At 28.6% G+C, this 27,414-nt stretch overlaps 1 protein-coding gene across 2 annotated transcripts in view; it reads left to right on the forward strand.

Moving 5' to 3' along the window:
* The window catches only part of LOC107164968 (contactin-5-like), a 468,396-nt gene that overhangs the window by 411,498 nt on the left and 29,484 nt on the right, over positions 1-27,414 (forward strand). For both annotated transcript variants that reach the window (XM_089215856.1, XM_089215857.1), the window contains exon 7: positions 11,256-11,454. In XM_089215856.1, coding sequence (XP_089071982.1) covers positions 11,256-11,454 — 199 coding nt within the window. The remainder of the gene's footprint in view (positions 1-11,255; positions 11,455-27,414) is intronic.

Below are 27,414 nucleotides of genomic sequence, written 5' to 3' on the forward strand. Positions count from 1 at the left end.
CAAATTTACTATTTTGTGTCGAAAAATCACTTCAATGAGGATTTCTGTTGTGAGAAAAAGTTCCTACTTATTATGTTTTATCCGAGATATTCTTTATTACCACGAACATGCATCTTGACGATACTTTTTTATATAATACAAATAGTGAGCAAAAATCAGTTGAGATGTCATACCTAAAAGGTTTATTTTTTTCTCCCGCTCATTTTTCACCAAGAAAATGACTATGTTTTAGTAATATGATGACCTCAGATTAGAACAAAGAATTGAACAAATCCCCACTAACGAGGTGCTACTTTAACACCCTTGTTCCTAAGTGTCTACTGTCTAAACGTTTATTGAACTGGGCGATTAAGTTGTCACGCTCTTTTTCCTTCAAACATATTCCACGTTCAAAGTTCAAACAATCAAAATAAATATTATATTATTTCAGAATGTTCTTTTTTCCATTATAAAAACATATAATTAAATTTGTAGTAGTTTCCATATTATTAAGATTTCTGTAATAATTTAAACATCCAAACAAGCTCCTGTTATTATTTAGTTATATATTGGAGCAAAACAATTTTTAATTTTAATATATTATATATTATTACTATAGTTAAAATACAATTAATATTGTCATATAAATATTATACAATTTTGATTTATAACTTTTGTTATGTTAACAAACGCATAAGATAATATTTGTTTAATTTGTTTGTTTTCCAATTTAATTTGAATTTATATTTGTTTTTTTTTTTATATATTATATGCAATTTAAAATATGTTTCTTTAGAGCATATAAGTAAAATTCAATGGAAATAAGAAAATATACAAATTATGTACTAAATTATATTATTAAGTAGCTTACAATAAATTGTACACGATTCATGAAATGTCTGAGAAAAGTAGCCATTCATTAGTGACGCATACATAAGTTCAAATTCAAAACAAATTTATATTTGTTAATGTGATTGAATTAGTGTACAAAATGATTATTTGGACTTTTATCTTACTAATTTTATTTATAACTGACTTTTACCAGTGCATTTATCCTGTGAAAAAAGCAAAAAGGTAAACTGTTGTGCAATGATATGCATATGATAATATGATGAAACATATTAAAACAATTATTTCCATTACCTATGCTAAAAAATGTAACCTAATCCTAAATTAAATCAGAACTTGAATTTATAAGTAAAAATTTAAAAGTGTTTGTTATTTGGTATTTTTAGTTCCCTCACAATAGAATCGAAGCTAAAAAACCGATAGATTATTTCGGGTTTTAAATTAATTTTAGTTAAGTTTACTTATAATTTTACTCATCTAGATTAGTCAAAATCGTGAAAATTTTCAAATAAATTTGAAGTTAAAAATTAACGAAATTTTCAATTTTCAAATATTATAATTGGAAAAAGTTCTTTGTAAATAGTTAATACAGGAATAAACAAATCAAAAAATATGAAAAATTCATTTTTAATGGATATAATTTCAAATCTTGACAAAATACTATTACTGTAAATTATTATACCAGTTAATTTCTTGTAATTTAAAAAATGTTTACGATATTGCAGCTGATTTATAGTTTTACTGTATTACTATAAATAATATGATATTATAAATATTATAATAGTCTGATAAACTGTCTCGGCTTAGAACCGTTTTTTGTATGCAATGATTTATCATTGAATTCTAAATTACCACTTCAGGTTTCAGTGATTTACTCGATAGCGGGTTACATTCAACTATGTCTGTAGTAAAGTAGAGTAGTTGTTTAATTTGCCACCATTTTTAGTAATTAGTAATATTATCTCATAAAAACAAAAAACAACATCTAGTATGCAAAAGTCAGCAAAAAGAAATTTAACAACAAAAATATCTTAGACCCCATTCAAAAAAGTCTACCTATTATCAATGTAGTGATATCAACATTTCGACCAAGCTTATTTTTTCATCAATCAACAATTTTAATAAACGAATACATTTTTGTGCAAAATATTTCTCTTAATTCTAATTATTATCACTTTTCCAGTTTCAAAGAAATACAACCAGTGAGTGATTAAAATCTACTTCAGTGGTCGACAGCTCCAAATAGACAAAATTATGGTCATGCGATAAGTAACAAAAATAAAAGATACTTGCTGTACATGGAAGTACTCATGTATTGAGGTGATTGACAAAAAAAAAATCTTACATGGCCACAATGTAGATATCACTTCTTTGATAGGCAGACTATTTTTGAAGAGGGCTAGAACGTTTAGAACTTATCCCTTTTTTCATAGATATATTAAATTTTTTTCTCGTATACTATCTACGATTATTTAGTATCATAAATGCATTCTCAAGTAGGAAATAAAAATAAAACGTACATGCACTAAATATCTTGTTTATACAATGTGTCTGTAAATGCTTAAGCATGCGTGGTCATAAGATCACGCTGAAAACTTTCTGTTTCGAGTTGCGATTGAACTCGCCTAAAACCATCGTTAACAGTATATTTACTTTCAACACAGTTAACCCCAAAACAGACATATATATACATAATAAATATATATATTGCCTTTTGTTTTTTTCTCTCTATATACATCCGATCACGAAGTAAATTACGTTAAATCTTCTGGCTGTCCGGCATCGAAAGCCTCCTAGTACCACCCCTTGATTTATATATTATCCTTCGTTTGATGTTCTATGGCTGTAATAAAATATATAAATTATTTTGGTTTTACGGAAAGAGCTTAGGAAATTTGGAAAAGTACACTTACCTCGCTAGAATAATGGAATCAATAATAATATAATAATATATCGTAATACGTGTACAATTATTAAAACAACTATTTAAAAAATTATTATTTTTTTTTTTTAACACTGAATTTAGATGAAATTTTTTTAACCTACCACCAACGATGAGACTTTTAATATGATATCAACACGATATCTGTGTAATCATTTTTGTATAATAAAGTTAAACGCAGTCAACGAGGATGAGCGTCTAAAATCTAAATGGTCTTTACTCTTTACATACCATTCCTATGACTAGTATTATAGTATAGGTACCTATTATATATAAAACTGATAGTGTAGTTACGCTCAATACACTGAAGTAAAGTAAAGTTCTGTAATAAATAATAGATAATTATTTTATAAAACACCATTTCTTTGCAATTACTACCATCGACTTATTTTAATTTATGATCCAGTGAAGTATGATCTTGATTAGTAATTAGTTTTAAACCAACATAGCTTGTAATATTTATACTTCACAGAATATTTATATATTAGCTGTATAATTTATAATATTATGAATTCAATGATTGTCAATATTCTAGAATTTGAAAAAATAAACAACTCATTCAATTTAATAAGAATAGGTTAGGTTAGGTTAATAATTATTTGTGTAAGATATCATTTTTGTTTATCTAAAATATATAAAGAAAGTTTATTAAATTTTTTGAAGAGCCAACATTATTTCCCTAAAATATACACATAATTAGATATACAGTAGCGTTCTCAATTCCTTGCCAAATTTAATATATAAAAAAAAAAAGAGTGAATAAATTATGAATTGAATTCTTAAGTTTATTACATCCATAATGTGCCTCAATAACACCTTTAATTATACTATTATACAGTAATATTATTATAATTCTTTCAAATCGTATTCGAATGCTGGTAATAATATTCCATTTTTTCATGGTTCTATATTTTTGTTTGTATAAATACATTCAAAGAGTTTGGTTATTCACAATCTAAAAAATGCACCGAAAAAAATTTACGATTTGAAAGATACGCAAAATGGGGCGAAAACGTTTCTAAAATTAAATTTAAACGTCCACTTTCTGAAGAATAAGTGTTGCTATAACTGCGTTGAAATTACATTGCATAAATTGTGTCAGTTGAAATTTACATATCCTACAATTTTCTGCGCTCGAGAAGAAAAATGTTTTTTTTTAAATTACGTAGTGCGCGTAGTGCGTACATTAACCCCTTCGTACGTTTGTTCAGTTTTATTTTTATTATTATTATTCATCCATTCAGCTACGAAATATTGTTCTCTTGCACAAGCCAGAATGGTATCTACGTATATAATATTATATGTACGGAAAACGAGCATCGTTTCTGGATGTCGTCCAACACTATTTTCGCGTTTTTCCTTCCGATTTCCACCACACACATTCTACCAACTTCAACCGTCGCCCCCCCCCCCACAACACACACACGCAAAATGCACACACCCACGTTCGTCTGGGCCTTTTTGTTCCCCAACGTTACCGCGCGTACACCAGCCACCCGCCATCCTTATAGTATAACGGCTGTTATTAGATTTCACCCCGGGGATGGTGATTAACAGAATGGATTCGAAGTCGTCTGAGCGTGAGAACCAGAAAAGAGAAAACGGACGGAAACGGTCGTGTACGGTCAGCATGTATTGTTGTTATTAATATGTCTGTAAATACCCCCAACCTTTAACTCGTGTGGCAAGAATTCGCAAGATAAAAACTATTGCGATTACATTATTTTACACTCAGATGAACACGCGCACAGAGACAGTTCGTGACCAGGACCGACCTAACCCCACATTCGCCTCCGCCGTTTCACTATTGTGTGTGGACTGCATAACTATACGTGACTAAATCATTATAATAATTGTATGTATAATAATTGTGTAAAGTCACCGTATCTCGTCCGTTTGGTGAAATTACTTGCAATGTTCAAAACGACCGGCGTCACGGGACCATCACTACTAATAACCAATGAGCTATAATATGACAATAATAATATCATAATATATTATGCTAATTATTATAACCACACGAAATTTGGTAAACCGTTTTACATTTTTATCGTCATCGCAATAATAACATAATAGTTTATTGTCGCCGACCGATCGATATCTTCTGACAGTCCGGTGGCGGGTTGAACGAGGAATACGCTAAAAATAAATTAGGTACCTATTGAAATACCTCATATAATATTTAAGTATATAACTTAGTCCTATATGTAATGTAATAATATATTTCATAGGCATATTTTGATGTGTATATGTATAATATTAACGAGTACAACAGAATACGAAAACGTATTTTTTTTAGTATTGATAAGGTCACAACGCCAATTGGATAGTATATATCAGAAAGATCCAATGCCAGTATATATCCTTGAACACAAAATTAATGTTTTTTTTTTTTTTTTTTATTTTTTATCATTAAGTACTTATTGTTTATAAACGACTCATTATATCGCCGTAGGAATATATATTTTTTTTATTGAACACAAAACAGTTGTTCCCAATGAAAAGATAAATGTATAATAATGGATTTTAAAGAGCAGAAAACAAAATCAAAAATTATAATTTAATGAACACGATTTCAATTAAAACATTGAAACGTGTATAATAAATAACAACAAACTCTTATTTATCCTGCACTTTTTTTCTCATAAAATTGTGATAATAGATAATATTACAATAGTGTATGGCAATCGTCGACAGCCGATGATGGTATGTTTTTAATACGAGAAACCGCGGTCATATACAGAATAATGGCGTCTGGCGCGCACCAAATTGGTCCACGTCGAAATCCACAATAACATTTTATATATCACTCGATTTATTTACAGCACTCTATTTTCAAAACATAAGTTTTCTCAGTAAATACTAGTTTTTCGTATTTGTATAGGTATAACTACTACTCCTTTTAACTTCCTCTGGTATTTGGCGTATACTTCTGCACAAACTCACTTAAGCCTTTTGAAGTTGCGCCCTTCAGGTGTGGCTGTGTTATTTCCTCAACGTTATTCTCTGATCGTTTATAATATCGTTATATACTATCATCATCAATCAGCTTTAAAAATAACGAGAGAAAAAAAAATAATAGTAAGACGCAGACATCAAAGAGTTGGATCACAAACACTACACACAGCGTTCGGTCGTATAGTATACAGATATATACAGTGCGCGCATCGTCGTACGTGACCGAGCACTCACTCACACCAGCACACCAGGAACGAGGTGGTTGGATCCCATAATTATATTGTTACATTAGTAAGAACCGCCCCGGGACGGACGAAAGGTTTGGGGCTGACAAAATATAATATAGGTACAGAAGGGGGAGAAGTGGGTTACCGAAGACGACGACTCGATCTCGACCTGCCTCCCCGAGGCTTCGCATGTACACATACGTCCGGAGACACTGATAACACTGCTGTAATCCGATAACATTGACTTATAAAATATGCACCTATAAACACACACACACACACACCACACACATATATATATAGTATCCTATGGTCGTCGCATGTGTGGGAGTTATACGTAATTTCTGTGTTCGTCGTGCTGATAAAATGTCGGATTAACTTCGGCAAATGTTGTGGTAAGTAGGTACTGCTATACTATAATAATATAATGTGATATAATCATTTTTGTTTATTGTTTTTCTGCCAGTCGTTTTGTCGTTTTATTATGAGCTTATTGGTTCGCTACAACCGTTGCGGGTAGGTAACTGTTACTATAATAACTGTGGCGCAAGGTGGCACTAAATTTGGTAAAAATAATTGAATCGTTTGTAGTAATAACACCCGAAGTTGTGAGGATTGTGAGTAAAACGGCAAAGACGTTTCAAATATATCATGACGTACCTAATCAGTTGCCATTACTAGTTAGTAATAATTACCCAATAAGTTTTGTAGTATATTTTTAGAAATAAATGACGTAAATAGTTGTACAAATACACCAACGTAATATTTATAAATAAATATGATATTGATTGGCTGGAACTCCAGTTGGATGATATTTTTATTTTTGTCCACGATAATTTTAGACGGTTATATAATATAAATATTATATAATAATATAAGTACCGTACTCAATGTTTTGCGGTCGGTTTTTCCGATCTAAAAGTATCTCATTTAGCATTGAGAAAGTTTAAAAATCTATGGGAAAAATCGATTAATATTTAATCACAACGCTCGTTATTCTAATGTACCAAATATATTATAGCCATTACACGTCACGATTTATCGCGCCACAAAATCACAATTATTGTCTCGATCCCACTGAAGTGTACCCAATAAATTATATAACATGTATTATATTATACGTTCTAAATGATATCTAATAAACTAGCTATGCACCTAATTTCATGGGTTCTAACTTGCCTGGAAACAATTCCAGTTAAGGGTTTCGGTGAATTACTTAGAAGTTTGTGATACAGCTTCGGTAACTTTGGTGTTGGGCTAAAGTTGCAGGTCAATAAGCTATCCAAAATTGAAAATGTGATTTTCAACTACACCACTCCAGCAGTTTTCTGAATATGATATGACATATCCACATCACTTCAAGATTACACGAGTTTATGAGCGATTCTAAATAATCTACTTTAAAATGAAATACCTCAAATAAAATATTATTGACAGAACAGACTCTATTTTTCAAGCAGTTTAAATACTATCAAATAAAATAAATCAAAAATGCTGTGGTTTTCCTTCCCGTCTCCATTCAAGTAAATGAGATGAAGTTTTAAACTTGAAATTCACAACTAATTCAAATAGAAACATTAAAACTTCAATCTAAATATTTGTAGAATTTATCTATGTTAATTTTTTCTGGTCCCAACACCCTTAAATACTCTTTTCTGAAGTTTAATCGAACTACATTACATTCTAATACTATTATTAATAACTAATTATTTAACACTACGTATCATTATTTATTAGTAAAATAATAAATTTTATTATTATTATTTTTATTATTATTACTATTATCATTTATGGTAAATAGTGGTGTGTCTGTTTGTATGAGTATGCAATTTAATTATCCTGAACAATAGTAATATAGAAATGTTGTATTATTTTTTTACGTGTCACTTTGTTTTCGACGGTATAAAATGTATTTATTATTTTATTAACACCTTCAAACAATGCAATGTCGCAATAACTTTAATTGTGAAGTCTTACTTTTTATCCTGTGTATTGTAAATTACAATACCAATACAGAGTTTCCGTGATTATAAAATTGTTCTTGCTCAATATATTCAATGTAAAATATATCCAATTAAATTACTGAATACATTTCAAAAAATTTGAATTTTTATATAAACAAAAAAAAATCATCAAAACCTTTATTTAAATTATAGACTTTGAATTTAATTATTTATTACTCACAATATTGAGTTTATGAAACATTTCGACGAATGCGTTAAATTTGCATTTTTTTTAAGCACATTGTATGTGTGAACTGAGTATCCAATCTCATTTAAAACGTTAACATTTAGCTTAAGAACGGAAAACTTTATGGCTACTGAGACTAAACGAAAATTGAAAAAACCCAGCAAAGGTATATGACTACATATAACGAGATATCACATCGGACTCGGCATTTGTTGTGGGCTCGAAGCCAACAAAATGTAAACGCTGACAATACGATTTTTTTCGGTCGTTAGAAAGATTTTTTTTATAATATAATAATATTCAAAGCAGCGAATGTATAAACGAATAAATTAAGTTATGTCGTTATAATTTTTTTTTCTGACCACAATATCAGAAGAAGTTTTTTGCTAGATGTACATACTCTCTTTGTTACATATACTCTTTAGTCGTTCACAATATTACACAATTTTTATTGAAATATTTTATTCCATGGACAATCGTTTGAGTTGAAAAAAAAACTAAAAATTCTCGTTCTCAATCTCATTCACCAACAAAACTCAGATCGTAATATTTAAGTAGGTAAATTTTTTAAACAATCCGTGAATGGTGTATTGACAAGATACAACTTTACTATAAGCAATAATGCCCGCGCATAAAAGTTTTTTTTTTTATTGAAGGAGCTGCAGCTGGATTTTTCAAAAGTCAAAACTAATTTAGATTTTACCAATTTAAACATTAATTTTGTTGGTTATTATGATTTTCAATATATTTAAATTCCTTATTATAAAATAAACCTTAAGAAGCTGGAGCGGGCTCCAGTAAATGAAAAAAAAAAAGTTACTTTTAGACCAATAAGCTAGACAAAACTGGAAGAATTTAGTTTGACAGATTTTAATATTGAAACCAGATTATGATTGATCAACAAGTTTACTAGGGAATGATCAAGACGATTTTGAATATTCTAATTATTGTTAGTGTCATAGTGAAAATTATCATATTTTTTTGATATTTTTATTTTTGTTATCACAGCTGAAAAATTTCAAAATCACCTCGATCATTCTCTAGTAAACTTGTTGATCAATCATAATTCGTTTTCAAAATTAAAATCTGTCAAACCAAATTCTTCCAGTTTTGTCTAGCTTATTGGTCTAAAAGTCACTTGCTTTTGGCTATAGCCATTTAAGAGGATGTATGATCATATCAAATATACTAAAATTACGTTCTTTAGAGCCAATTTTGTTTAAGGTAAAAACGACTGTACTTAGTTTAAGATTAAGTAAGTTATTCTACTATTAAACTTTAAATTGAAAATTTTAATTTAAATGATGGTTATATATTAATTTAAAAAAAAAATAGTGTTGTGTAAAATACTTATTATAATTTAAAAATGTTTGCAACTAGTATAAACATTAAATATTGTAAATTTGTAAAAACCAACGTACACACAGTTTTCTTATATTTGTATTCACTTAATGTTTGATAATAGATAGGTTGATTTTATAAAAGCTATATAATTCGAGTATCTTGGGTATAAAATTATAAAAATTATAAAATATGTTTATAAACATTTAGGTTCTTGATATAATTATATTTATCCATGTGGCTCACAAATATATTCATCTTGACCAGCCCCTATACGTTGAAAAATTGACTGACCTCACCAAGTTTGGGCATACCACAGTAGAACCTTTTTAAAGAACACAAAATAGCTAATGTGTACCAATTTAATGATGAACCTCTCACCCGCGATCCATTAAACCAGAAAACTTCTCTCAGAAATAAGTATACATTTTATATATAGGTATAGGTACTATGATATAAAACGAAAAGTTTTGCGCGACAGGAGACAGATCTGCGTGAAGATAAATGAAATCTTTAGTTCCGATTGGTAACATGTGTGTGGTAAGTGATGACACGTTGAAGAGTTACCGAGATAATGTATTATATATATTACGTTGTCACTGTATATATATATATATATACGTTGTGGTGTGTTTAAGGTCTTTTATCTTCAAATGCCTGCTGCAGTGTTCCGTTGTAGTGTCTACTCCCACAACATTTATCGTCAGAATATAAACCTCTCGTCTATAATTTTGTTTTCTATATATTTTAGTTTTTGTAAAAATTTCATTAAGTCTTAAACGTTACGACGGTGACAGTTTTCTTATCATAATATGATGTACAAAAGAAACCTCTCTTAGACATTTCTTTCATGAATATGATATTACATTTTGCTTTTTTATTATTTTAAATATTTTATTATTTTTATTACGAATATTGATAAACAATAAATTAGATAATTCAAAATTAAGATACAGTTAGTTAATAAACGTATATATTTTCATGTATGTAATCACGATGTTAGATGCTAACGTTTTTAATCTTAAAAATTATTTTATACTATTTATATGCACATAATATATTATATAAGTAAAATGTTTTTTTCTATATATTTTAAGTTAGTGGTAATATTATAACATTGGTGAATGTGGCTGAAACGTGCTAATATTCATCAGCGGAGAGCGAAAAAATATGCATGATGGAATTAGATTTCTATGAAGGTGGCAAAAAGTAAACAATCAAAGTAGATATACAGGATACATGATATAGAGTAATTATAGACCATTATAATAAATCACTCTCATTAACACCATTTCCTAGGTCCAATGTGATCTTTTGTTGGTATATAAGTATATACTGGCTATTAATAAATTATAATATGAAAAATAATTCATGGTTGTATTTGACATTTGCAAACAAGACCTACTTAAGATAAGATAACTGGACAGTGAGATAGCACACTTACAGAACCATTAATTGTTACTTGTTATTCCAGATAATACCTACTTTTTTTTTTACTGCATTACACAAGTCAACATCATTCGACAAGTAAGGTGTTCAATCTGTTGAATATTTCACGCCTACCAATTGCATTACAATAAATCAACATGTATTAGCTATTTATACCCCCACTGTACTCTGTAATAAATCTCATTCTCATACCGTTGTTTATCATATTTTATAAATTATAAAGCAATCAACATAATTATAATATCAATGCTGAATTTGTTTTCCTTAAGCACTTGTTATTTAATATAATTTATTAAAATATATGTCATTTTGTCCAACAGACCAGTCCGGATGGAAACATAACAACGAGTGTGCTGACATTCACTCCAACGATCAAAGACTCGGACAACACATTGAGCTGCCGAGCAGAAAGCGGTAAACCGGATACCGTGAACAACAGACACAGCAGCAAACCCGATGGTCGACAATATCAGGCAGTCGACGTCGATTCTTCCGATGGATGGAAATTAAACATATTCCGTGAGTATTACATCAGTGTTTTTTTTAAATTTATATACATAATCAGGACGAATATTTAAGTGCGTAAAAAACAAAAAAATTGTCTAATATTGTGATATCATTAATTATAAGCCTCGGTAATTTCGGAATGAATGAAAAAAAAAATGGTACTGAATGTTCTTCACCAAATATTTAAGGCCCTAAAGTGCTTTCAGAAATGCACATAAAATAAAAATCGTAGCTCTGAGATCATGATCAGTGTACTTCAAGAATCAACATAATATTTAAATTACCCTTTAGGTGCCATATTGTAATCATAGACCATAGACTTATAATAATAGATAGACCGCGTATTAGTGAAATATATTTAAGTCAAAATATGTGCAAGAGGGACAAACTTTGACATTACTTTTGTAACGGGTAGATTTATTATTATTTATTAACTACCAAGATTATAAAAATGTACATACCATGATGGTAATTATAATACTTTATTTAATTGATACATCATAATATAAATCACTAATATCATTATTTGTCGTGTTTACTAGAATATAATAATAAATAATCATCAGCACAATATTACTAATAATTCATCGTACATATTAGTATACAATATTAAATAATAACCGGCAGTAGGTAAAAGAATATAATCATGTATATTAGAATATAATATTAAGTACCAATCGGTCGCGTATAAAAGAACATAAATTAGATAATATACTAATCATGTATATTAGAATGTAATATTAAGTACCAATCGGCCGCGTATAAAAGAACATAAATTAAATAATATAATATTTTGTGTTACATTCACAATTCACAATTATTATGTGTTGAGTACTCACAAATTCTAATTTATACCGCGATGTAACGGCTTCACGTATTTCCACTGGTCCTGGCAACAGCTCACTCGAATCTGGCGGCGGCGGCACTGACTGACGGTAGGCAGCGTAGGGCAGTGATCGTAAGCTCTAACCGAATGGCCGAGAGTCGTTAGAAGTGGGACGCAATGGTGGCACTGACGGACGGTGGCTGCGTAGGGTGGTGAGCGTACAGGTAGTTAACGCTCTAACCGAATGGCCGAGAGTCGTTAGAATCGGGACGTGGTGGTGGTAGTTACTAGTGCTCTAATCTGGTGGCCAAGAGTCACTAATACCTATTGGAGCGGGGCACGGACGAGATCGGACGGCGAGACACGCACAACTTACCAGCCGAACATAGTCGGACCTCTAACTAATAGCCGAGAGTGTCAAACCTTCTAACTATGTAAGCTGCTAGTCACTAATTATCACTGTGACGGTACTGTTGCTTTGGCTTTGCTTTGCTTTGGGGGGATGGCTATGCCGTTAACTATACCAGGCTTTCACCTCTACTAGTGGGGGAGAGTATTAAGGAAGTTTTTAATGGTTAGTCCAAGTTAAGGGGTAAGGTTTAAGTTGTTTTTTGGTAGTTGGGGGGGAGTGAGATTTACATAGAAGGCGGAAATGATCATTGTCTGAATAGGAATTTTTGTATAACATAAGTTTGGACTGGGGCTGAATAGATGATTTAATGGATTTAATGTTAGCAGATTTGAGAAGAACCGAATTTTCGACAATAGAGGGCATGCCCGTTATTGTTCGTATACCTGTGTTTTGGACGGAATCGATACGCCTCCATAGTGAAGGACCGATGAAAGGGGCCCACGAGGGGCCAGCGTAAGTAAGAACGGGAGATACGTATAGTTTAAGAATTTTGAGTCTGGTATTAAGTGGGATGGGGCAAGTACGCTGAAGTATGGGGTAAAGTATTCCGTGAGTGCGGGTAGCTTTTTTAATAATGATTTGGACGTGTTATCCGAAGTTGAGTTTGCGCCCTATTGTAACGCCGAGGTATTTGGCTTGTTTGGACCAGTTAATGGTGTGGTTGTCAAGTAGTAGTGGTGGTATGTGAGAAGTATTGGATCGACCGAAAATAATGTCTACGGTTTTAGTTGGGTTAATTTTTATGCGCCAGCGGTGAAACCATCTGGAAGCTAGGTTTAGTTGATGTTGAAGTTGTATGGCCGCACGTTTGGGATTTTTGTCGAAGGTGAAGTGTTACTTTGGTCGTCGACCAGCGGTCTTATATCAAATTATTCGACGATACTACTGGTGCAGCAGCGGGTGTTTGCCGGTGCCGGATTATTACTCCTATCTTATAATATTACACCTATCTTTTTATGTCTGCTATGGATTTAGTGTATTTAATATGAGTCCTAAGTGTTTATCTAGCCGGTTTGACACAATATGGATGGTTAGCTGTTGGATATTGACGACTGATGATGATTAATCCGATGGCATTGATCGCCTGATCAAGCCTGGTCGACGTAGTGCGCAATCTATGAATGATAATTTGATTAAATTTCTTAGTTTGATCCGAGTAGCACCGCTACGCGCCGCGCCGTGAGCGTGTGAACGAACACGATCGTCAATGCGATACATTGTGTTCGTCACACTTTTTCTAGGAGATAACAAGCAATTTTATAATACTCCTTTGTAGTAATGAATTGATTACTGATAACAGTGATAACGTTACCATCAAGACACATTATTGACATTATTGTCCGACAGTCCATGCTGATATGTTAACAAATCCTTTTTAAAATATTTTTGTGATTTGTGACAAGTAACAACAACATTTTCCAGTTGTAACCATAAACTTGGTTTTTAACCAAAATAATATTATATTGACTATAAGTTAAGATGGGCCTTAAATGTTGTGCCGATTTATGTAATTCTGTGGCGAACGCTTTTAATATTCGACTTCATAGGTAAGTTATTTCATTCTTAAATATATATTATTGAAAATGTTTAATTAATTTTTATATTTAAATAATAAAGAATAAAGCCAATTCCATTTGTTCATATATTTTGTTAAAAGTAAATAATAATCGATTAATTTTAGTATACATTGTGTAAATGCTAATTAAGAACACTTAATATTTTTGTGAAGAGCCCTACAATTTAAATTCTGATTTTTAGGTAATTATTCTGATAACTAAAAATACACACTTTTTACCAAAATTTGTTGGTCAATTTTTGACTTAGAAAGTTGGTTTTTTATTTTATTTTCGACGCCTCATGGGTATTACAGGTTTAGTACAGTACAATTTTTTGGTAATTACAAGGTAAAATTACAAGGAAAGATAGAATATGCCAGAATAACCACCTAGAAAGCAGAATTCAAATTGATACCTACGCAAAGATATTGATTTGCGTTTATGCATTGTATTTGTATTTTATCGGGCTTCTTTTATTTTTGATTTTTTTTTCTGCTTTACGTATTTTTCAACACTGAATGTGATGTGTAAACGAGTTTTTTATGAATGCTTAGAACATAGAGTCTGTAGAAGAAAAACGGTTACTGATGCGGCAACTTAATATAACACATGAATAAACAATAACACCTACATTAAGAAAATTTGCCATAACATTACATTTCTATTCTCCTTCAGCATATGATTATGTCCGTAACATATTTTCAAAAAGTTTGCCCCATGTTAGCACATTGAGAAAATTGTATTTTACTATTAATATTTTGCCTGGATTTTCTTCAGAGTCATTTAAAGCTATATCTATGAAAGTTGAAAAAATTAAAAAATTTGGAAAACAATTATTTGGTGGTATGATAATTGATGAAATGAGTGTTAAACAACATGTCAATTGAACAGGTACTAGACATTAGGTGTATATAGATTATGGTCTTTCTTGGTGGTACGACAAGACAAACTGATAATTTTTCATTTGCCAAGGATGCCTTTGTCATAATTGTGGTTGGCATGAACACTTATTGGAAAATTCCTGTTTCATACTATCTTATAGCTGGAATCAGAGCAGAAGAAAAAGCAAATATTATTTGGTCTTGCTTAAAAGAGTTGTATAAAACTGGAATTAAAATAAAAACACTAGCGTTTGATGGTGCTGCAAATAATCTCGCAATCTCCAATGTTTAAACTTTATATTTTATAGCATGTAACAAAGATTAAGTTAAGAATTAAAAGTTGTTAGTTTTCAATATTTATATGTCATAATAAAAAAATAAAAATTATTTTGTATATTATATATTATCAATTTGGTTATCATTATTTTATATTTTAAATATTTATAATCTCAAGGAATAATGTACAAATTGTCTATAAACTCCTTGAAATTGTAATGTCAGAGTCTATTACTCTCGCAAATATGTTGGCTTAAAGTGTTAAAGTGTTACACACAAAACGAGCGTAATGCGTGGTCTAACTATTATAATTCTATGATTGTAATAAATAAATTCAGTACATTTCCCCCTCGAGGCAATATATTCATACGGTCAAAGTGAAATTATTATTAGTTCATATAGTAGGTAATACGTAAAATGTATTCAACTGGTTTCTCGTTTGAATGTTGAAGCTGATAACTTAATTTAAATTTGACTATAACATAATATTGTGTAATCAATACACATACACCATATACATCAGTGGTCTGTGAATTACTTATTTTCTTAACGTTGACTATTATTAGATAGATTAAACCTTATGATTTTCATTTAACAGTTCTTACTCGAAAAAAATCATGACTATTAATAACTAAGAGACCACCATTCTCTCTACACCATGTAAGTCACGATGATTTTAGGTATTTCACATTTTCAAAGGTCATAAAGTATTCAATATCAGTTAAAATACAGTAATTTCAGAGTAGAATTATAGTCGAAGAAAAATAGCTAAATTTTTGAATGTAAGATTGTACTTTTAAGTTAAATATTTCTTTCTGTGAAAATATAATTAGTAAAACATATTAAATATAAAAAAAAAAAAGGATTTTTTAAATTGTCAATAACATAAAACCATGTATCAAAAGATGTCATGTTTACTTTTTCAATACCTAGCTGTAATATTTTTTATTGTATATTTCCATGATTATAAACATTTTAACTGAAAACAACGGTTTAATACGAATTTGATTCAGAGTTACATTCACTACCAGAATCATCATAATTAACGCCAATCTAAAAACGAGAGGATATTCCCGGAATCTATTTCGTAATAATTTTAATAGAATTAACCTAGAGTTAACAAAGCATAAATTATAATAAATAATTTCATATTTAACACCCATAATAAATGCATTTTCTCAATATTTCCTTAGAATGGTCGTAAAGTTATACGTTATTATTTTACAATAATAATAAAGTTGCTTATACCAATTTTTGTGCCTATTGTAAGAAGAAACACGAGAGTCACTAGTGCATCTTAATATAAAACAACTGAGAGAAAGCAGTGTTATTCATGGACAAACCTCGTGGTACATGATGACATTTTTTTTTTTAAGTCTGGTAGCCAACGTGGTGAAAAAAGGTGTATTTCATTAATGATTGACATTAAAAGAAGAAAAAACGGATAAACAATACAAATGCACTGCAGAGTTGACGTACTTCTAATATAATTTATTGCTTAAAGTGTATTTCGTTTGTATCATTGTTTTTTTTTTTGTTGTTCCTTTGATGTATCCATGAAAGTTTATTGGGAATAGTGTTAAAAGCTTTTATAAACTATGACAAAAGAAAAAAACTTTTAATTGAATTATTTTTGTACAGTTGCTTGATAAGTTTCCTAGAACATACCAAACATTTATACAATCGAATATAAATTTTAATTTTTAACTTCAATAGTTTATCCATCAAGTATACTTACATGTAAAAGAGTAATACATACAAAAGTATACAGTTTCTTCTTCGTAGTTATATTGCGAACAAAAACATATTATATATATTTATTGGTTTTCTCTCAGAAATCGAACAGTACTATTTATATTGAAAAGATGTAGAATTCTTAGATGACTTCTATGTTTAGAAGAGACTTAAAATCAGAAAGTATTTTTCTATACGAGTAAGATATTATGCAGTTCTAACAATATTGTATTTCAAACGTATTATGCTGAAGTTAATGTTATTATAGATACTTATTACCTATACATATGTATAGATGCAAATCATATAAATATATTGAAAGGGCTTAAGAACCAATAAATTGTATGGAAAACAGAACCTCTCCACATAATATATAGTTTACCATTCCATATCCGTGTCATTATATATCCCAAATAACAAAATAAAATCATACATATATTTAAAATAGTTAGGTATACAATTATTTACAAAAAAAAAAAAAAAATGTTTTTATTCATTAAATACCCATTTAGGTAAGTACCAATTTATTAATAATATTATAAATTCATAAGTAATAACTATACTAGACATGTAACCACAATTTAGATACACTTGATTTTGACTTTTTATTTTTAGATAGTATTGTTATTAAGGATTATAACATCTCTTTCAATGTAGATAATTGATTAGTCAGATAGCAGTCTTGTAATGTATTTAAGTAAAAGTATTTAATTACTCTTTTTAAATACTCAATTACGTGTTTTAAATACTTTTCAAAAGAAATAATACTAAGCGTTTTAAATACTTTTTAAAAATATCTGTATTTAAACTTAAATACATTATTTTTGTTGCAATCTAAAAATTCTAATACTTTGACAAAAAATCAAATGTGTATATTTTTATCGTTTCACCAAATTATAGGTACATTATACAATTCTCAATAAAATAAACGTATTTTAAATACTTTTTGAGATAAGTATTAATTGTGTCTTTACTTGAATAATAATTTTAAAAAGTATCTATTACAAGACTGTCTGATTGTCATTGTTAAAAGTGTTTTAAGATTTTACATATTATATACGATATTATGATATTCGGGATGCTAACATTGAAATGTAGGATGCTACTCAACTGAGACTTAAGTTAAATAATTCCTATTTTCACCAATGTATATATTATATTTGATACATTATCAAATACAGTACTAAAAATTGCAGTAAAAAATATATTATTTAAATATATACGAGTGCAAATAAATATTATACACTATTTTACTACACAAATACGTTGCAGCTAAATTCGTTTGGCATTCATGATACAAAAAAGAGGGTAAGTCGTGGATGTCACTCTGCCGTTACAAGTGGGTTACTGTAATGGATGGAATTAAATTTGAATCCAATGATATTATATCATTGTATGCGAAAAACGATTCTGAGCGAAGACGGTTTATCTGTCTAGGATATATTATAGATTATTAAAAATTTCAAATCTTAGATTTAAAAAGAAAATTTTTTATGAATTTCTAGTTTGAAAAAATTTGCGAATTATTTTCGTGATTTTTACATATGTTGTCAAAATTCAAACTTTGAATGCTTGTAAAAAAAAATTGTGACTACGCATTTCTTTTATTTTTCAATTACTAGGATATCAATATGATAGGAGCCATGTATTACATTTTCAAATCTTAAATATAAAATGAAAATTGTTTATAAATTTCTAGCATAAAATAATTTACGAATTTTCATGATTTTTATTTATGTTGTCAAAATTCAAAATTTGAATACTTGTAAATAAAAATTGTGACTATATATTTATTTTATTTTTCAACTGTTATTGTAAAAATATATTATGAGCCTTGTATTAAATTTTCAAATCTTAGATATAAAAGGATAATTTTTTATGAATTTCTAGCATTAAATAATTTACGAATTTTCATGATTTTTACATAAAATGTTGTCAAAATTCAAACTTTGAATGCTTATAAAAAAAAATTGTGACTATGTATTTCTTTTATTTATCAACTTCTATTGTAAAAATATGTTAGGAGCATTGTATTAAATTTTCAAATCTTAGTATTACAAAGAAAAACTTTTATAAATTTCTATCTAAGATAATTTGAACATTCCCGTAATTTTTACGTATTTAGTCAAAATTTGAACTTTAAATGCTTTTAAAAAAATCGTGCCTATATATTTTTAATATTTTTTAACTGCTATTGTTACAATGTGTTACAAGCCTTGTATTAAATTTTCAAGCTTTTCTACCCAACAAATACATTTTTATCGATATTTATAGAAAAAAAAAAACCAAAAAAGTTGAAAAATTAAAATGTCAGTAAACAGCTAAAAACAAATTTAAATATTTTTAAAATTGTATCAAGTATAGAAAATGCCTATATAAACATTCAGTCAAAATGTCAAGTATCTGCGGTCATTTGTTTTAGAGTTACACCAAAATAAGGAAATCGCTAAAAGTGAAAATCCAATGTTGTAAAAATTTAAATTTCAAATGCTCATATAAATTTAATGTGAATTTCCGGTGGACTTTTTATTTGTGATAAAGATTGGAAAACTTTTAAAGAATCTTGTATTAAATTTTCAAATCTTAGATTTAAAAAGAAAGTTTTTTATGAATTTCTAGCTCAAAATAATTTGTGAATTTTCGTGATTTTTATGTATTTTGTCAAAATTCAAACTTTTAATGCTTATAAAAAAAAATTGTGAGTATGAATTTCTTTTATTTCTCAACTGCTATTGTAACAATATGTTAAGAGCCTTGTATTCAAGCTTTTTTGCCTAACAAATACATTTTTATCGATATTAATTTAAAAAAAAACTATATAAACTATATATACTTATATAAACATTCGGTGAAAATTTCATGTATCTATGGTCATTTGTTTTAAAGTTACATCAAAAACCAAAATAGATTTTGTCGAAAAATGAGTGTGCATAAAATTTCCCGTTTTTCCCTTAATTTTAGTTTGTTTTTCTCGATTATATAGAAAAGTATTAAGAATTTTTCACTTTTGACCCCCCAAAATACCAACTAGATTCACTTTCTGATCGAACGAGGTACTGAAGTCAAAAATCGAAGCAGATTTTTACTTTTTTAAATATACTTATTACAACCATATATTTAAAAAAAAAATCTTGAGTTTTTTTAGCCACTACATACAGATTTTCCTGTTGTGATACAAACTTTTTTACTGTACATTGTTTGGTGGATAATTTTTGATTCTGAATAAAGTGATATTATATGTATTGATTTTACAATGATGTATTTGTTAGTTGCTTTTCCGGTGGAAAACTTAATCTAGATTGTACATTGAATAGCTCAAAATTTAAAACTCCCAATGGTTTTCAAAAATACCGGAAAAAAGATGTAGTATTCACTCCTTCATAATATAGTTTAAATAATTTAATGAATAATACTACACATTATTCCAACTAACTTTTTATAAATGCATATCATAGTGCAAAATTATGTTTAACAATACCTATATCGATTATAACCATACCTACTTAACTGTTTTGGCATGATATTAATTTATATATATATGACATTATTTAAATACAAAGCCACCATTTTCATCGTATGTAGAACAATGAGTCGCTAGATGTATGAGGATTAATTTTTATAACTCTATACAATTCGCGTTATCATTTAAGGTGATTTACAGAGTTACTATTATATTTATATTATATATATGTATATATATGGATAATTAAATTCAAAAATGAATAAGAATTTACGTAAAAATTATAATTTTAATTTGGACCATGACAAACAATAATATAATATAAAATGCGCATTGAAAAACGCCATAAGTGTAACAATTTGTTAGTAAGATTCGTTGGTCACGATAAATCGATCCACGATATTTGTATACATATACTTAACGTTGTGAGCACCAATTTTTCGACTTTTGGACGTTTGCTTACACAATAATATTTGCACAAAGGTAAAATAACGGTAATACAACTGTACTGTTTCACTCGATTTAACCTCCATCTTAGTGTAGTGTAAGTTATTTTCAGTCCCCACGCACTAAAACCGGAACGTGAGAATTTATTTTCTTGCTGACTGCTAGGAGACCTCATCGAGGCGTATGATGTACTCCCTTTTCTCTCTGACTATATAATATTATGTATGTCACATGTGTGGAATCCACGTTATCCGTGTAACTATTTCAGCGTAATAACTATTTCGTTAATTCTGCGGACGAACAAATAATTCAGCGACTGCAGAGACGAACGGGATAGTTGTAGAGGGGTAGGTCCTAAGGCATATGTATATTTGTGTATGTGTGCAAACACCTCGGTTACAACGAATGGTAGAAGGGGAGTACATAAAGTCGAAAAGACGACATCGGTTGAGTGATGGAGAGAACGAAACGCTGCAGAACGGAGACAGAAGAGACGCGTAACTTTTGCAACAGAAGTATCTATTCTCAATGGAACTCATAAGTTTCCAAATAGAACACACCGAGGCTTTCAATGATTACGTTATCATTGTTGCCGTATTCGAACAGCGTCACCATATGTTCTAAAAACAGTTATAACATCGTTAGATTAACTTTCATACTAATCTTATATTTCATGCCGAAACAGCTAGACAGTAGAGTGACTTCCGATAACACTGTCACACTATAATATTATTAAGTCAGAACCTCTTAAACAATCTTTTTGATGATGATACTTTACTGAGAAAAAATACTTTCATAAGTCGATTTTAATTTCTAATTTTTAACTTATCTTTGAACATTTTAAAAACCTAACCATGTTTATAGAAATGATATCTATTGTGTCATAATCTTGCCCTTACTTAGTAAATTAAAAATCAAAAATTAAAATTATTTACAATTTTATTTTAAATGAAAGACTAAGAACATATTTATTTTAGACAAGTATCTAAAATCCACGATTACCGCTATCCCAAAATATTTTATCTCAATAATAATATCTTTATCCAAAATATTAAAGGAAAATTCTTTTGAAAAATATTTGGCTTTAAATACCTTATTACAATAGGTGTTTAATTGTAGCGGTGAGTCTGTAAAATAATTATTCTGTATAAACACAAAAAAGACAATTATTCGTGTATGTCAAAGTTGAATAGATTTTAATCATCGTATTACGTTATTTATTTGATTCGATTACACTGTTTCGGACTCTTATTTCTTAAGTCGAGAACGATTAGCCACCTTAGCTTAAACGTATCGTCAGGTTTCAGAAAATCAAGACACGAGCTTAGCTAATGTTTATTGAGTACACTTTACAGACAAAAAACTGTTTATTATCAGTGTGTTGAATATACAGCAATAATAATTACTGGCAACTGCGTATACGTTATGATTACGTATAATGCCTATTTCTGAAATAAGTTTTAGATTTAATAGAAAAAAATACTGGAACTAGGTACATGAAAAAAAAAATGAAAACTCGTTCAAAAAATGTGAGACGGCTAAATTAGATTTTTATTATCATAATAAATATCACCATCACCATCAACATCGCAGCCATTTGAGATCGGGCAAGTTGCTTTTGTAGTATCATTGAATTAGTCATTTCCGCAAAAAATTATTAGTTAGATAACGTTCGCCCTAGGCTGTTGGAGGTATTACGGAGATGTTGATGTTCTTCAGCTTGTGTAGTTTTTGCCCGTGTGAACATTCAAACATATTTCAATAAGGTGTATTGCCCAACTAATGTAAAATGTCAATGTTATTCGTATTAACAAAAGAATCGACACGTGGAAAAAAAGTATGCCGTAGACGTGTTGACTTGAGATGTTTTTTATATTAGTATTAAATTTGTGATGAGAGTGTTTGTTTTCTATTTTTTTTTTTTGTTTTTTTATCATTTTCCATCAAATAAAAATGAAAATAAACAAACGAATAAAGACGTCGAAGTAGATAGACACTATATTTATTTTGTAAAATTTGGCCATTATTTTTCAGAAGTTTATGTTGTATTATAATTGTAAGGCACTTTTAGGTATGAATAGTTTCGACTATATACATTGCATACCATGACGTAAATAAATTGTTATTGGTCAGAAGAAAACAATATCCATTTCAGAAATATCACGTTAAAGAATACTAATAAATTAGCGAATATGATAATATAAATTTATTGCTCTAAAGCCTTAGCACGCTTCATTTCTTTAACTTTTTTTCGCATAATGTCGGTGAAAAATAATATAGCGGTAACCGTATGACTGTACGATATTTTTATTTTATCCGTTCAAAAACTCGATAAAACCAAAAAAATTTAATCTATCATAATTATTGTTTAAACTAGAACATTTAGTTTTTTTTTTAAATTAATATTTATAAAGTTTTCATGACAAAGCCCTCTAAACTTTGGTATAATGTATAATGTACAAAATTTTTAGCTATTTATAAAAACGATATTAACATAATATGTAGTAAATAACTAGGTAAACAAATTAGCAATATACATTAATAGATTTAAGATAGTTTCAAAAGCAATGAACGAAAACATTTAGTTGTTATACTTTATTTTTCTGTTACCTGTATTAACGCTAAAACAATGAGTTTAATCAATTTTCGATTAAAAGTTTAAATTAACGTATTTTTACACCAATATATAATTAATGAATTGACATTGCTTAGAGTACATTACACCAAACTCTTTAAATTCATCCCACTATTTACGCTGATCGGGACTTATATTAAAGCAACATAAAATATATCTTTCTGCATCAAATAATTAATAATATTATATATCTATAGTCTGTGCGTTATTTTGCAACTAGCTTTATCCTATATTTTGATGAAATTAATTATTTTGATTAAGCTAATTTCGTGAAAAAAGTGCTTATCTAAATTACTTGACCGCTTAAACTTTTAATTAAATATTAAAAAAAATAAAAACTATTTCAAAATATCAATTTAATTGCAATCGATCAAGAATTTAAAAAACAACATTATCATCACTAATCAGTCACTGTCTATACATTATTACATATTATTATAATACCTTTTTATATCATATAATTTATTATACTGTCATTTAATGTATTTTTCTTTACTAATGTATAGTGATTTTTATCAAAAATACGAGTAAAATGACTACTGTTGTAGTTGTACCTAAAACTTCAGTACTTTATGAAATTTAAAGTTTTCTTTCATGATTTATTTGAGACTCTTGTTTTTATGTATATCTAGTAACAACAATTTGATCTTATGTCGAGTTTAGAGATGTGAAAAAACCAAAAAACCGAACTTTCCTAAATTAAGTGAGCATGGTACCTATATTATAGTTAAAGTACTCTAGCTGACTGTACACATACCTAATCAAATATCAGTACAAATTATGGGGGTAGGGGGAGGTGGCATGCTTGGGGAAAGGGCCCCCAAATTTTTCTATTAATGAAAAAACGATATTATAAAGTAACTAGTGAAAAGTATTATTCCAGTTCCACAAAGATAAGGGGAAAAAATACAATTATAACACCATAATATATTATGAGGTGTTTATCGTACAATGTACGTATAAATAGATTAAATTCCTTGGCGAGTTTATACTTAAATTTGTTATTTTAAACCTTAAAACTTGAGGTGAGATTGTGTGATTAAAGAAATTCTGTACCTAATTTAGTAAATATTACATATAATAAATAAATTATCATAATTTGTACGACTAGCACAACATACACAAACATAATAATATATTTAAATAGCTCTAGGTACACCGAAACATTTTTTCCAGAACGGCTGAAACTAATTTATTCAATCATTATGGCTGAAATGTTTTAGCGATATTTTAAACAGATTGAACAGAAATACGTCATTTTTGATATTTTTGGTTATAATCGTTTACCATTAATTTCAAATAAAAAGGGAAAATGGTTTTCGTCATATTTTTTTATACAACTTTTACATTTTATCAAAACCAATAACACTCCACGTGACTGATTAACGGTTGTTCGTAGCAGTTATGATTTTAATAAAAGCTGATTTTGACAGAAAAAATACACAAAATTCAAAAACAACAAAATACCTAAAAGTTATAATTGTACAGGTTTATAGTAAAATTATTGTATAATATCTATAAATTTTCAGAATATTTATTTTGCGGTGTATGCGATTATTCTATTGTTCCATTGCTCTAAACTCTAAAGGTTGCTAAAAACTACTTTGGTCTGTCACCTATACGGACACAAAAAATAATTACTTTATTATACCTATAATAGACTCAGTGAAGTCGGTATAATGGTCAGCATAATTTACCAATAATAAATCTATACATGTAAATATTATAATCAATTTTGTTAAGTATATTTTTCATATATATTCTGAATACTTATTTAAATATTTAATTACGTTGTGTCATTTGTATTCCAAAAACATATTCAATAGAGGTTATCAAAAATATTCAAAATATTTCACAAGTACCTGTTTTAATTTTTTTAGGATTGATAAATAATAACTTTTGTACTTTATCACAAATGTACTCTTATAATAAACATAATTAAGAAATATAAAAATTAAATAATTTTCTAACCTGGTTAGATTGGTTTAATAACTTTAGAAGCGACATGCTTATTACATTGTCAAATTTAAGGTAGGTAGATAAGAATTATAGATATTGTATCATTTGCTTATTTAATGATTTCTTAAAAATTCTGTGAAATATTATACAATAATATTTTAAGACTAATTTTTAAAATTCTAATAAGCAATACAAAAATTTTGCAATTTGAAATATGATGGTAAAAAAAAAAAATAAGTATTTATTTTTCTGTATAACATAGAAGAAGTATTTTAAATACCAAAAAAATAGGTATTCAGATACAAATATTCGAATACCTAGCGGCTAGCAATAATGATTACAATATAGCAGTACCGTACAAGTTTTATTGGATAGATTAGCGAAAATACTTCAATGTATCTACTAATTATATTACAATTATCTAAACATTTAATGCGCATTTAATATATCTGTATAATACATTATAGTTTATTTAGTAAAAAATAGGAATAGAAGATAATATTAAAGTGCATGCGTATTGCTAAAAATCATTTTAAAAAATGTTGAAAAATTAGTGAATTAAAACTTAAAGCAGGAGGAGGGGAAGAAAACGCATATTTTTATCTCTCTGCTTGCCTTCAAAATATTACGCTTACGATCACAAAGAATAATGAGAATTGATCGATCCGATTAAAACCATCCTTACTGAATTCTGTAGTGTCAGTCGTGACCTCTTAGAGAACTCAAAGTCGGTTGGTTCTGGTTATAATTTTATGTTTTAATGGCTGAACTTTTTCGACCAAATTGACAATACATTCAATAAAACTCGGAATGCTTTTTCTGGGCAAGTTGACGTGGTGTTTTGGCAAGGGGTGACGGGTATTGTGCGGAAATCGTTGTTATTGGTTTTTTCGTTGCTGCTGACCCTCTCGTCTTGTTCCCCGCTGCCGTTTTCAAACGATTTTTCGGTAAAATTAAAAAAAAATCGCACATCTGTCACTTTGTATTCTACATGAAAATACAACGATTCAAATTTTTAACACGTGTGGATTCATGTACTCAACAATAATAATATATTTATGGCGAAAGGAAATCAGGCGCTGTGCAAGGGTCTCGTCTTAGTCATGGTCGAATATGAAAAATATGATTTATATTTTTCGGTCATTGTGCACGACAACCATATTGCCATACGACGTCCATAATTGGACAAATTAAACGAATTTTCGATGTGAAAATACACTAACTGAAACACAAATATAATTATGTTTGGCAGTTATGGACAAGTACCTACTTTATTTTAATTCATAAAAACTAAAAATGAATTATGGATGGTATTAATTAGTATTATAATATATGATTTAAATTTGAATCATTAAGAATAAATAATATTACTATCGTTAAAAAATGACTTATAATTTCAAATACTAATTTTTATAATAGTTATTAATTATCATTTTGTGTTTAAAAACTGTAATGTAAGGTGCTTCAAAATGTACGATAATAATATATCATATCATAGTAAGTAAATATAATTTAATAATACTGATGAAGTCCATTATCCCTACAAGTTAAAATTTCTGTATCGGAATCATCAGTCATACTAGAAAAAAATGGAAGTATAGATCTTTGCTGATAAATAATAATAATAATAATTAGTATAGCCAATGTCTGATAACTTAAACATTCAATTTTTTTTATCTAAAATAATTTTATTTCAGTGACTAGGACAGTCTATCACAGCTAGTAAAATTATGATTATTGACTATTCCATACGATTTTAAATCCAATCATATCTGTAAGATTGTGG

Source organism: Diuraphis noxia, unplaced genomic scaffold (genome assembly GCF_037042655.1).
Source record: "Diuraphis noxia isolate RWA-SAM2 unplaced genomic scaffold, SU_Dnox_SAM2 contig0001, whole genome shotgun sequence".
Classification (NCBI taxonomy): domain Eukaryota; kingdom Metazoa; phylum Arthropoda; class Insecta; order Hemiptera; family Aphididae; genus Diuraphis; species Diuraphis noxia.